The following is a 14,028-nucleotide window of genomic DNA, read 5'->3' as shown; positions in this document are numbered from 1 at the left end:
GGGGGCATTTGAGCCTGTTCCTCCTGCATTTGAGCCTGTGTTGTATGAGTCTGCCAGTGGGCTCCCTTCCTTAGTGTTTTCACGGCTGCTCCGGTTTTCTGGTATGGCCGGGGCTTTGGGGGAACGGCTCGGCCCCGGGGCCTATCGTGTAGGTTCCCGGGGCTGGGGAGGGGCTGACTTGGGGGGCCTTGGCCCCGTTGGACCCCGTGGGGCTTTTTATCCCTCTCTAGGCGGGGCTTGTGGTTACGCGGAGTGGGGTCTTTCCTCCCCACTCGCCGTACGTGCTGTTGGGCGTCGGCCCCTCCCCGGGCTCGGTTCCTTGGCCTTTGAGTCGGTTGGTTCCGTCCTGTGGGTGGATGTTTCCTCCCACCCCTTTTTAGGACAGTGTTTTCGTCATGTTTCCCCGTTCGATGGGGTTCTGTGTGGGCTTGAGGTGTAAAAGTGCTCCCAGTACCTCATCCAGCAGGTATCGAGCGGGGTTTCTCCGCCGTCGGTCGCCTGGTGCAGGTTTCTGGGCTTGCGGAGTTTTGTCGTGTCTCCGTTGGCCCTGTCTGGGGTCTGCCTGCTCCGTTCTCTGCCTTTGCAGAAGGGAGTTGCTATTTACATGTTGCATGTTGCAGTGGTGCCTGTTGCTGCTGCTGCACGTGTGCATTGGTACTGTGTTTCACGGTGGCGTGTCCTTGTTCCTGTGTCCGGTTGTGGAGTGGCACTTTGCTGCCGTTTTGTGCCTGGGGATTGCGTGGGGGTTTTTCTGTCCCTGCCTGATTGTCCACCCCTGGTTGTTATCCTGGGGTTTTTGTGCTTCTGCTCTTTCTTCCTGCCTCTTCTGCAGCAGGGGTGTTCTGCGTGTGTTCTTAGGCGTTTGTCAGCCTGTGTCCTGTGATGTGCTTCCTTGTCTCGGTCTATTGCAGTTGTTCGTACCCCTTGGTTCGGGTACTGTTCTGGCGGCGACCCTTCCGCCTTCTTTGGTTTCCTAGCTTACCCTGCCGGTTGTTTTTTTTGGGGGTCTTGCGATGTCTCGCGTCGGATCCGTCGTTTCTGAACTCCTGGCGGGCTTGCATGCTTTGGGGAGTTTTTCTGTTCGGCAGACGTTCCATCTCCTTGTGCCGCCTGGGTTTCGGTGGTCGCGCCCGAGATCTTCCCGCGGCTCCATCTTTTCCTGGGCTCGAAGGGGCCTTGTCGGGGCTGCTTATGTTCTGCCTTGCGGTCTCGCCTCCGGTTGGTGGTCAGGTGGCTTCGTGGTAGGTGTCCCACCTGCGTGCTTCTCTTGGCGGCAGTATGGGGTATTTTGGCGGTCCTTCCTTTTCCAGTCCCTTCTTAGGTGGTTACTCTTGTTAGCTTGGTTTACTCTCGGCTTGGTTTTCTGGTGGGGCTTGGGGGCCGTCGTCTTGCCACATACTGTCGCCTCTTTTCGTGCGGCGCGGGCGGAGCCGCTTCAGCTTGGTTTCGGTCTTGGTGTTGCTTCTGCACCGTTAGTCAGCTGTCTTGTGCGTCGTTTCACCTCCGGCCTGTTCGTGTGCCGCTTGCACCATCCTGGTCTCTGGTCAGCGTGCTCTGTCTTCTCCTCGGTTGGTAGTGCCCCTTCGGTTCCGGTGTGTTTTTTCGTCGGCTCTTTCCTTTTTGGCCTTTGCCTCTTGGGGTCGAGTCGCTGAGTTTTCTTGCTCCTTCGGTTTTAGCGTTTTGGTTGTTCGGTGGCAGCAGTCTCCATCTTTTCTGGCGCAGGGTGGGGCTGCTGCGTTCTGGAGGGGTCCAGGGTTTGTTGGTGCTTTGTTGGTCGGGCCGGGGGTGTGTCGTTTTTTGTGTTCAGTGGCGGCCTTCCGCTGTTGTTTGCGTGCCACGGTGTTTGGGTTCGGAGCGCGTTTTGCGTTGATCCAGTTCTGTTCTTCCTGGGTCGCGGGTGATAGTGTCCCGGGTGGTCAGCCGTGTTCTTGCGGCTAAGCTGCCTGTGTTCTTCCCTCATGCCTGTGTCCTTCCCTCATGCCTATGGCGTTCGTGGTTTCGCTGCTCTCGCTGCCGTCTGGGCGATGTGGCCTTGCGGTCTTTCGGGCATGGATTTTTGGTGTTCGTGCAGGGGCCTTGCTGCTCGTTCTCGTGTTGTTCCCGGGACTTTTCGAGGCTGTGGCGCCTTGGGTTGGCGTTTGCTACCGGTTGTCTCGCCTCCTTGGGGGGTGCGTGGTGTCCGCCTCCTGGTTCTGTCCCTTTGACCTTCCTCTGTGGGTAGTTAGCTCCGGGGAGCCGACGGGGCTCCCCCCAGAAAACCAGCGTTGAATGTAATGAAACGCCATTTTCTGGGTGAGACCCGGAGGCTTCCCGGCAACCCTCCCTCCCTCCGGTCGGCGGTTTTTCGTGTGTTTTGACATCCATCCTCAGAACTGATGGGTGGATAGCCGGCGTGGGAGGTCTGGGGCTCCCCCTTCCCCCTCCCGGGGAGGGGGGAGCTGCGCAGACAGCGGCGCGGTGACGTATGACGTCATACTAGTTTCCTTGTTTTCTGTTGAAGAGTTCTATCCACTAGTTTGGCTTTAGGTAGCAATTTTCACCAGAATAGGGGTTTGTTTTGGAATGCTTACCTTTCTGGATGCTTGACCCGGTCGATGGCAGACATAGAATGCTTCCAACCACACGGGGGTTTCTATAGGCCATTGCTCCCCTTGCCTCTCTGAGGGGGCCAGGTTCTGGCCGTGGTCCCCGGTACGCCCTAGAACTCCATACACATGACTGATGCCAAAATCTGACATTAGCATATCAGCCGGTAAAGCTCCGGGGAGCCTCCGGGTCTCACCCAGAAAATGGCGTTTCATTACATTCAACGCTGGTTTTGTATAATCCCTGGTTAGTGTCCATTTGTTCCTTCTTCATAGGTAGATACCTTCAGTGAACCATAAGGGGGCTTCCTTCAGAAAACAAGTGTTGAATGTAGTGAAACAACAATTTCTGGACGAGTCCTGTTGGCTCCGTTTCCCCTCCTTCCCTTAGGACACTGGAGGGTGTTGTCATCTTCAATGAACTGAGGGTGGAGCAGCCGGCTAACCCGAGGATGCGTCCCTCTTTCCCCCCTCCCAAATGAACGGGAGGTGGGGTGAATGAGCTAGCCCTAATTTCATGAACTTCTCGATTGTTTACATGGTTGGGGGAGTTCTTTTGGTGGTTCTAGAGGCTGCAGTCTAACTTATAGCAGTAGTAGTCTGTTTTCTTTCTCTGACTTCCTGGATGCTTCCCTGTTGGTAGCAGACATGAATAAATTAATACAATTTTTACCATCAGTGCCACTGCTTCCTGTACCTCTTTAGAGGGGGGTGGGGGGAGGGCAGGTTATGGCTTGTGATTCCCAGTAGGCCAATAGAATTCCGTACCTGATGACACCTAATAGTATAGCAATGTATCAGAGATAGTAGCTTCAGGGAGCCAATGGGGCTCGCCCAGAAATTGGTGTTTGATTACATTCAACGCTGGACTTTTAGCATGATAGGTAAACAAGAATAATTTGTGCTTAGAATAATTTAATGGACTTCTATCTTTCTGATTTCAGTTTTTAACTTGGGTGAGTACAGGCGGCGTGTCACCCAACAATACAAAAATCATAACTTCTTCCGGAGTGACAATGAAGAAGCAATGGCACTACGGCAACGCTGTGCATTGGACGCTTTGGACGATGTTTGTAAATGGCTAGAAAATGAAGGAGGAGAAGTAGCAGTAAGTACAGTTTTTTTGTGGGGGAATAAAATTTTGTTATATTAATTTAAATTTATAAATAAATTTAATTCAAATATTAAACAGGCATGGGATAGCATTCATTGTCTTTAAATTTTTGGAGGTAGTACACAGTGGCTCCCTGAAGCTGTCTTTTTGAGGTTACCCTTACTAAGGGTCACATCAGTTATGAAAGATGTGCTTGGCCTACTGGAGACCAGAGCGAGAACATGGCTCCCTTATAGAAGTGCAGAGAGTGGGTGAAAATTTGCCATCCCACAGAAAGAAGCCTCTAGAAAGTTAGCAAAGCTTTACATGTATCTAGAGAGTTCACAGAAAATGAAGCCTTAAAACCTAAATAACTCTACAAACAATTCACACAAAACTAGAGATTCACTCAAACTAGCTCCAAACTCATTAGTACTAATTACTGCCACCAGGTCCTTGCCTCATTCAACTCCTCTCATCAGTTTTGAAGCTGATGAACAACCCACGATGGTCCGACAAACCTGGAAGAAGGGGGGAGGGGAAGGGAAATCAGGGAGCCACTGGGGTGCCTCCAGAAAGAGGCATTTCATTACATTCAACACTGGGGTCTGGAGGGAATCCTTCTTTCCCCTGTGGCTCCCGGATTATATCCCCTCACTCCAGGTTTGTCGATTCATCGTGGGTTGTTCATCAGCTCCAGAACTGAGGTGAAGAGTTGACTGAGGGCTGGGGTCAGGCTGTCTGGTGGTGGTAATTGGTACTGATAAGCTTTGAGCTAGTTTCAGTGACTTCCTTGTTCTGTGGGAATCATTTGCGGAGTTGTTTGGCAGTTTCAAGGGTTCCTTTACTATGAATCCTCTAGTTGTATGTAAATCTTTTGCAGACATTGTGGAAGCTCCATCCTGCGGAATGGGTGATTCTCACCGCTCCCTGTGAGCAGAAAGCCAGGCTCTGGCTCAAGTCCTTGAAGGCCCAAGCAACTTCCATGACCGTTGTGACCCATTGGCACAGAGCTCAGCAGTGAAGCTTTTGGGAGTGACTTGAGCTTCTCCAGAATGAGGTGTTAATTTACATTGAATGCTTGGTTTTTTAATGGTTATATGAATTTCCATATTTAAATATTGGTAGCCATATGGTGAAAGAAGAATTTATCACAGATAACTGGTTTATCTCAGTATTATCAACTACTGCATATAATTTCTAGGGGTAGCCTCCTTGTGGCTCCCTGAAGCTACTTTGTCTGATAGTGTGCCATACTACTATACCAGGTCCCATCATTTGCGGAGTTCTATTGGCCTACCAGAAACCATGATCCAGAACCTGGCCCCCCTCACAGAAGTGCAGGGAATAGTGGCACGTATGAATTTTTTTTTTTATTAATTCCTATCTGCCACCTCTGAGGAAGGCACCCAGAAAGTCAGCAAAATAAAACAAACTTCCTTTGGCTTCAAACTAGGCTCCTGGTGCACTGCAGGACACTGCACAAGCAAGGATGCACCTTGCTGGTGCATCTGTATGGTGATCAGGTGGCTTCTCCTTGTTTTGTTGTGGCCCCTTTTGGTTCTGGATTGCTTTTCTAAGGCTCTTTTTTTTCTTATTGGCATTGGCTTCTGGGGGTCGGGTCGGGGAGCTTCATGCTTTCCTCCGGTGCAGGGGTTTCTGCTCTTTTGGTCGTGGTGAAAGGTTTATTCGTTTGCAGCTGTTTCCTTCTTTTCTGACGAAGAATGAGACTGCAGCTTTCTGGAGGGGTCCCTGGATTGTTGATGTTTGGTTGGTCAGGCTGGAGGTGCATCATGTGTTGTGTCCGGTTGCAGTGCTCCGCCGTTATTTGCGCGCCATGGCCTCGGTGGCTAGGGACGCGCTTTGGGTTGATCCGGTTTCCCTTCTTCCCTTTTCCCGGGTTCGGGTCTCTTAGGTTGTCCGCAGGGTTATTTGGTCCAGCGAGCCTGCGGTCTACACTCGTGCTCATGACTTTCGTAAGTTTGCTATGCTTGCTGCCGTTTTAGGTAAAATGTCTTAGGCTGACATTCGGGCACGGGGTTTTTGTCAGTTGAACAGGGTCTTGACTGCGCACAACCTCGCTAATGTTCCTGGGCCTAGTCGGGCCTGTGTCGCTTTGGGTTCGGCGGTTGCAGCCAGTTGTCTCGACTTCGTGTTGAGGTGCGAGCAACAACTGCCTCCTGGGTAAGTCCCCTCTAGTTTTTGTCTTTGGTGATGTAGCTCCAGGGAGCTGAGGGGGCGCCCCCCAGAAAACTAGTGTTGAATGTAATGAAATGCCATTTTCTGGGTGAGACCCGGAGGCTTCCCGGCAACCACCCCCTCCCCCTGGTCGGCGTTATTTCGCGTGTTTTGACATATAGCCTAAGAACTGGTGGTCGGATTGCCGACGCAATGGGTCTGGGGCTCCCCCTTCCCCCTCCCAGGAAATGGGGGGCTGCGGAGACAGGTGACACGGCTCGTGTGACGTCATGCTTGTTTGCTCGTTTTCATTTGGGGAGCTCTGTTTACTCGTTTGTGTATTTTCATAATTTTTAACCAGAATAGGGATTTATTTTGAGGCACTTACCTTTCTAGGTGTCTGTCCCAGTCAATGGCAGACATAGAATGCTCCAAATTGCATGTGCATTTCTATACACCATTGCTCCTCATGCCTCTCTGAGGGGCCCAGGTTCTGGCTCGTGGTCCCCGGAAGGCTTAGAACTCCATATACACTGACTGATGCCAAAGTCTAGTGATATACATATCAGCCTGGATAGTTCCAGGGAGCCTCCAGGTCTCACCCAGAAAATGGCGTTTCATTACATTCAACGCTGGTTCTTTGGTGGATCCCATCTGTGGCTCCATATCCCCCACCCTTTCCTTCAGGGTTGAATCGTCTTTGCATGGCAAATGACTAAGGTGATCAGCTGGCTGAAGCCTTGGGTTGCTAGGTGCTGCCATCTGGTGATGAGAGGAATATAACTACAGTAGTAGTTGGAACTGGCTAATGGGTGTGTACATAGTTGTTGTGGTTGTCGATGTGTCTCATTGCAGTTGCTTATTTTAGGGCACTGAACTTTTTCTGGTGCTTTTTCCTCTTGGCTTGGGTTGATCTAATATTCCCAGACTTCATTTGCCGCTAATGAGTGGACCAGATTCAGCCTCTGGTCTCTGGTTGACATGGATGATACACAAAGGCCTGGTGTTGGGTATGATAGGCTTGTAGCTAATCAGATGGCTAGTTCAGAGAGCCACCGAATGGACAAACCAGAAAGATGCATTTCATTACATTCTATTCTGGATTTTTATGTACAAAATATAACAAATATGGTAATAAACAGCTGCATAAATATATAACTACAAACATTCTCATTCAGCACTTTGCCAGCTTGCTTGTGCCTGTATTGCTTTATGGGGGCGTGGGAAAAGTACTCGTTAGGAAGACACATGTGTTAGGGATTTTGAAATGGAAAGGTGAATGCTCTGATGTTTGCCCATAGCAAAAATATTGACATTGTGTTCATTCACCAGTTCAACTAGTGATACTGTATTTTTAATATAACAATTTTGTTAATTTGCAGGTTTTCGATGCCACAAATACAACAATGATTCGTCGTCGACTCATATATGATAAGGTTGTGATTGAGATGGACTATAAACTATTCTACGTGGAATCAATTTGTGATGATCCATCTATCATTGAATCTAACATTAGGGTAAGCTTTATTGATTATGTTGAATAAGACCTGGTCTATGAAAGTGTGCATCTTATTACAGCTAGTAAAGAAAAATATTACATCAAGCACCAAAAGTAGTAAAAGCTTGCCATTTCATCCTGCAATATGTAGTCCTTTAAAAAAGTCAGTGCCAGATTCATAGTGTGGGGTTCCCTGCTGTAAGAGGTGAACTGGTTACTGTATTCTGTTTTTCATTATGGAGAACAGGACTATACAACTGTTTTTAGCATGGCTTTAGCAAGGAATTTCTTTAAGTGCTGTTTTCTGTGGGGAGTCTCATCGTCTCCCTGATGAGACTCCGTCATGAGACATGAGACCGAGAGATGAGATAAAGTGATACCTCCCCTCATCGGCTATACTGTGATTAAGTGCCATACTTCTTAGAGTCATCAGTGGCAGAGTTCTTGTATGCCTACCAGAATTCACGAGCCAGAACCTGAGTTTGTCATCTTGCCATCTACCAGGGAAGGCACCCTGAAAGGTAGGCGAATCAAAACAGACTACTGCCGGGTTGAAAAAGGTGACCTACGCTCTCTTAAGTATCAAAAGAACTCCCCCACAAAGAAAACAAACAAGCAAAACCTCATCTGACTAGCCCCCGCTCATTAACTCCACCTCCCCCTCTGTTGGGAGGAAGGAGTGGGCTGGGTGAGGTGGGCTGCCAACAGTCAGTTCTTGACTGATGTCGTGCCTGGTGGTCATCAGCTTGCTCTGGCTACAGTTTTCTGTTTTTATTGGTGTTTTGCCTTGCTGGCCAGGAGTTTAAAGTACTGGAAGTGCATGCACCTAGGGTTTCCTTCCCTAGGTGCTCCATAGATACTTCCCGTACGTGGCCAGGGTTATCTTCCTTGGGCTGTTTGGGAATCACTCTCCATTGGAGGACTTTCTCACTTGTGGTGGTCTTCGCCCTTGGGGTGTAATTACCTAAGTGTAGTTACAGGCTGAGAGCTACGCTAGTGGTGTCCCATCATGCCAGTACTCATTGTTGTACAGTATAACACTTTGAAACTTGTAATGGTTTTGGTCTCCATCACTTTCTCACTTTGGCTGTTACCTTTCCATCTTGCTCTGGGTAGGGGGAGTGTTGTCAGTTGGTGGGGTGCATTGCGGCTGGTGCTGCTGGCTCTTTAGATAGCTAGGATGCACTAAAGTTTCTCCTAGACTGCTTGTTTGCTGTTGGAGGGGTCCCTGAGGTTTTTTATTTTCTCTTATATTTTTTAGCATTTTTGTTCCCTTCTTTAGGTGGGGAAGTTCTGCATTTGACCTTATTAGGCTAGCTTATGGTGTCTGCAGTGGAAATCCTCTGCTGCCCCAGGGGCTTTCTGACTGTTGCTTGTGGTCTGGTTGCCTGCACCAGCAGGGGTTACTGGCATTGCTGGCCCCAGTGCCTGAGCTTTCTTTAGGGCTCATTCACCCTACAGGCCCTGGAAAACCCCTGCGGCCTCAGTTGTACTGTATACCACTTCCAAGTGGTATTGGAAGTGGATACCACTTCCGAGTCTGCTCTCACCTTGTGCGAATTTGAGGGTTGATCGTCGCCTCTGACTAAGGGGTGAAAGTCATCCATTCTGACTCCATAATGCTGCTTGTTAGGTCAGTGACACTTACGACCCAGAGTCTTGTGGGACTTGTTCCCCTCACGTACTCCAACTTACCCATCTAATATTCTAAGGTATCAGGCAGCAGCCATGTTGCATAGACTTTTTCTGTGTTGCAATGTGCCAGATTGTGTGTGCCCATTTGGAATTGGAGCTGGCCCGCTTGGTTTTTAGGGACTCTGCTTTTTGTGTTGGTCACTTTGACTGTGGTTTCGTCTGTGCCCCCCCCTTTCGTCATTCACAACCCAGGTGAATGTAGTTTACTCTTGTACTCGCCCAGTTTCCTGCTCCAAAGCGTCTAAGGGTTTCGGAGTTGGGGCAGGGTTTTGCTTGGGGTGAGGCTCAGGTGGCTCCTGAGGTTGCCTTTTCTGATACGGATAATAACCCAAGTGTAGTTATAGGATGAGAGCTACGCTCGTGGTGTCCCATCTTCCCAGTACTCTTTGTTGTTTAATGCTCTGAAACTAATGGCGGTTTTGGCCTCCACAACTTTCTCTCTTGGCTTGTTCTAACCGTCTACCATTCTTTCTGGGGGAGCCCCGTTGGTTCCCTGGAGCTATCCAGGCTGAATGGATATGTATAACTTTCTGGCATCAGTCAAAGTACATGGAGTTCTTGCCTACCGGGGACCATGAGCCAGAACCTAGCCCCCTCAGAGAGGCACGAGGAGCAATGGCCTATAGAAACCCCTCCTGTGGTTGGGGGCATTCTATATCTGCCATCGACCCAGACAGGCACCCAGAAAGGTAGGCTCCCCAAAACAAACCCTTATTCTGGTAAAACTATTGCGACCGAAGGCCGAACAAGTGGATAGAACTCCCCAAACGAAAAATAGCAAACCAGCATGACGTCATCATGTTGCCGTGCCGCTGTCTGAGCAACCCACCCCCCCCTCACCTTCCCGGGTCGAGGAAGGGGAAGCCCCAGACCCACCCTCCGGCGACCCAACTTTCAGTTCTTGGCAGATGTGATTACTGGCCAATCAGGTGGCTCTGGCTCCAGGTTTTGTTTCAGTTCTGTGCCTTGTGGTGTGGGCTGTCTCTACCGGTAGGGTGTGAGGTAGGAGACATATTCCACGGTACTCGGGCTGCATGTGCCTAGGGCTCTCTTCCCTAGGTGCCCAGTAAGTACTGCCCTTAGAGCTTGGGGCCACATTCCACAAGTCTCCTTGGGATGTACTTGTCGCTGTGTCCTTTACTGCTCGGTACTTGGCTGCCCTTGGAGTCAGCTGGGATTTTGTTGTCCTTGTTTGTCTCTGGGTAGGAGGTAGTTTTCGTCACTGGTAGGGGCACGGGGTACAGCAAGTTAGTTTTCACCAATAACAGTAGCCGGCTCTGTTCCGCCTGGGTACGTTGTCCTCTTGCGGGGTTTTTCTTTTGTTTTTGTTTTTTCTAGGGGGAGCCCCTTTGGCTCCCCGGAGCTTATCCAGGCCGATATGCTAATGTCAGACTTTGGCATCAGTTGTGTATGGAGTTTTGTGAGCCTACCGGGGACCACGAGCCAGAACCTGGCCCCCTCAGAGAGGCACGGGGAGCATTGGCCTATAGAAACCCCCGTGTGGTTGGAAGCATTCTATGTCTGCCATCGATCGGGTCAGGCACCCAGAAAGGTAAGCTTCCCAAAACAAACCCCTATTCTAGTGAAAATTGCTACCTAAAGCCGAACAAGTAGATAGAACTCCCCTAAAAGAAACAAGCAAACGAGCATGACATCACACGTCGCTGCGCCGCTGTCTGTGCAGCTCCCCCCTCCCCGGGAGGGGGAAGGGGCAGCCCCAGACCCCTACCCCTGTGTGAATTTCTTTTTGTTTATCCACCGGACAGGGGTACAGTGTTTCAGCATTGTACCTAGAGTGTGGTGACTGTCTTCTAGGTGGTGCATAAGCCAGGAATGATTCCCCAGTACTCGGGCTGCATGCACCTAGGGTTTCCTTCCCTAGGTGCCCTGTAAGTACCTGTACTGCCCTTGGGGCTTGGGGTTACCTTCCCCAAGTTCCTTGGGTTCTGCCTCTGTTAGGCCGTTTACTGCTTGGTTTTCAGCCGCCCTTTGTGTGCTGGGGTGTTCTGTCTCCCTTGTTCGCCTTAGGGTGAGGGGGCAGTTTTGCGCTGGCTGGGGCGCAAGGTACTGCGCAGCTTGTTTTCACCAATTATAGCGGCCGGCTCTGTTCTGCTTGGGTATGCTGTTTTCTTTTTCTTTTTGTTTATCTGCCTGGTGGGGGGGGAGGGTCTGCCTTGGTTCTTGCCCCTTGTGTACTGAGTGTTCTTCCTTCTTCCGGTGGTTCCCCCCTGTTAGGTCCCTGTGAGTGTACATGTCCCGGGGGTTTAGTTCTTAGAAGGGTTGTTTGGTAGACTTGGGTGCCGGTTAGCAGTATCCTGCCTGGGAATACCTGGGCATGAATTCCATTAATGATCAGGACCCTGGGAATCCCCTAGGGGGTGCGTAGGTTCATTGGATGTGACCCTGCAGTACCCCCCCTCACTTTGTGCGAGTTCGAGGGTTGTTCTGTCCCCTTGTCTCAGGGTGACTCTCACTGTCTTTGCCTCTGTCTACTGCCTGTGGGGTCGGTGGCACCTTCGGCCCGGAGTCCTTCGAGTACTGTTGCTTGTTTGTGACTCGGTTACCCTGTCTGTGGGTACAGGCAGCATGGGCATTGCATGTTGCGTTTCGCTGGTGGCAACGCGCTAGGTAGTTTGCTCCCCGGAAGCCCCGAGGCTGCCCCGTTTTGGTTGGTGTGACGGGGCTTGGGGGTGTTGGTTGCTTCAGTTTTGTTTCCTTCCGCGCCCCCCTTATTCTTTCCCTGTAGTGGTCTTGAGACTTGGCGTCTCAGGGAATTCCCCTTCCTGCTTAGAGACTGGGGCATTCGAGCCTGTTCCTCCACCCATGTTGTATGAATCAGCCAGTGGGCTCCCTTTCCTTAGTACTTGTCAGGCTGCCCTGGCTTTTCTTGTGAGGCTGGTGCTTTGGGGAAATGGCTCGGTCCCGGGACCTGCCTTGTGGGTTACCGGGGCTGGTGAGGGGCTGACGTTGGACCCCGGTGGGGTCCAACGGGGTTTTTCTACCCTCTGGGCAGCGCTTGCGATTACAAGTAGTGGGTTCCCCCCTCTCCGTACATTTTTTTGGGAGTCGGCTCCTCCCCAGGATCGGTTGCTTTTCCCTTGGATCCGTCGGGTCCGTCCTGTCGGTGGGTACATTTCTCCACCCTTCTTCTTGGGATGGGCCTTCACCGTCATGTTCCCTTCTTCTCTGGGTTCTGCATGACTTTTAGTCTCGGGTGTGACTTTACCTTCTGTGTCTTCGTGCTTCATGCTTGCTTCTTTCTGTTCTAGAAGGATCGGGAAGGTTTTCTTTCTTCCCGTATTATTGGAACGTCAGTCGTCTTCCGGTCCTTTCTGGGGCATGTTGGTCCTTCTCCGAGCTTCTCGGTTTTCGGTCCCGTTTTGTTCTTCCGTTTTTCTCTTCTCTCCATGCACTGTCCTGTGCTGCACAGGGTTGCCAGATTGGGCTCCTTGTAGCCCGACTGGGCTCCTTGTAGTCCAAATGGGGAGCTCTGCTATGTTTCTTTTTGCTCCTTACTGCTCTTTTCGACTACGGTTGGCGGCTGCTCTGTGTGCTCTTGTCTGGGATTTGATCATTAACAACACTATTTTGTCTGGTTTTCTAATCACATTTGTGATTTCTTTCTTCAGTTCGCGACTTCTAGCATCCCACATCTGGCATCCCTGCTGCCCATGCGCCGTGGTAGTTTGTTTTGATGTGGGCGGTGTGCACGTGTGTCTTTTCTCTCGGGCGCTTCGCCTCTTGCTTCTCTCAATTCTCCAGTCTATGCCCCGTAGCTCCTGGGGGGTGTTCTGGAGTGCTGCTATGGGAAGGACGCTGGGTTTTCCCTGCGTATGGGTGTGGAGCTCCTCCTTCGCCTCTACCCAACTCTTCTCCTACATGTGTGGCTTCCTTCTACCACTGGCAGTGCTCCCAAAATCTTCTCGGCTACGGTGTGTCGTGACACGTTTGTGCCTACGTTCTGCAGGTGAGTTTATGCGGTCTGGCATCTCTTTCGACCAGGCGCTGGTTGGTTGGTTGGTGGTTTTTGGCTTCGAATATAAGAACATCAGAACACAAGTGACTGCAGCAGGCCTATTAGGCCATACGAGGCAGCTCCTATTTATACCCATCTAGTCCCACTCTTATGCATGTCCAACCCATGCTTGAGTCCAGATAGGGGCCCTACCTCCACCAGGTTATGAGGTACAATGGTGGGAGTATATGTTATGGGGTTAGTGTTACTGTCTGGATGTTCTGAGGTGACATTTTGCTGCAGTTTTCATACTGTGGATGCGTGTTGGGGATTGGTTGTAGCGTTTTGTTTGGCCCTTCCGTGCCTCTTCCTGGGGCCTTCCTTGTTCATATGGGTTAATGGTTGCCAGGGGAGTCACGGCTCCGTTTTTTGTGGTCTTATCTGGGTCACTCATTCCTTGCCCGTCTTGCAGTGCCTGGCTTAGCCCTTCCATATACATTGGATTCTCTATACAGTACAGGGGTACCTCAGTTTAAGAGTTTAATCCGTTCCTGGAGACGGCTCGTAACCCGGAAACTCGTAAACCGATGCTAATTTCCCCATAAAAAATAATGGGAAATGAATTAATCCGTTCCTGACTACCCAAAAACCTGACTTCAAACTAAATTTTATACCTAATTCATCTAAATCTACGCTACAAAAGTATGTTAAAGTTATTACTTACTGATGACTGCTGTTGGCGTATGGAAGATGGTGAGGAAGGGGGAGGAGGAGAGGTGTTACTGTTTGGAAGGGGAGTCCCCTTCCATGATAACGTCAGGCAGTAACGATTTTTCTGGGGTGCACTCTCTAGCATGTTTTGCCTGCATTCCACTAGGTCCTGGTTGTGGCTCACTGCTTGCTTGTCTTACTAAGAATCTGTCTAAAGACACTTGTTTTTCCCAACATTTTAACACTTGTCTGTAGTAAGACATCACATTGTCTTTTAAAAGGCCAATGCAATGGCCTGCTACAGCTTTATCTG

At 50.3% G+C, this 14,028-nt stretch overlaps 1 protein-coding gene across 5 annotated transcripts in view; it reads left to right on the top strand.

The window, feature by feature from the left end:
* The window catches only part of LOC123761409 (6-phosphofructo-2-kinase/fructose-2,6-bisphosphatase), a 274,084-nt gene that overhangs the window by 91,728 nt on the left and 168,328 nt on the right, over positions 1-14,028 (top strand). For all 5 annotated transcript variants that reach the window (XM_045747431.2, XM_045747432.2, XM_069313301.1 and 2 more), the window contains 2 exons: positions 3,530-3,693; positions 7,239-7,373. In XM_045747431.2, coding sequence (XP_045603387.2) covers positions 3,530-3,693; positions 7,239-7,373 — 299 coding nt within the window. The remainder of the gene's footprint in view (positions 1-3,529; positions 3,694-7,238; positions 7,374-14,028) is intronic.

The sequence above is a fragment of the Procambarus clarkii genome, chromosome 7, assembly GCF_040958095.1.
Source record: "Procambarus clarkii isolate CNS0578487 chromosome 7, FALCON_Pclarkii_2.0, whole genome shotgun sequence".
Classification (NCBI taxonomy): Eukaryota; Metazoa; Arthropoda; class Malacostraca; order Decapoda; family Cambaridae; genus Procambarus; species Procambarus clarkii.
This window is presented reverse-complemented; position numbering and strand designations above follow the sequence as displayed.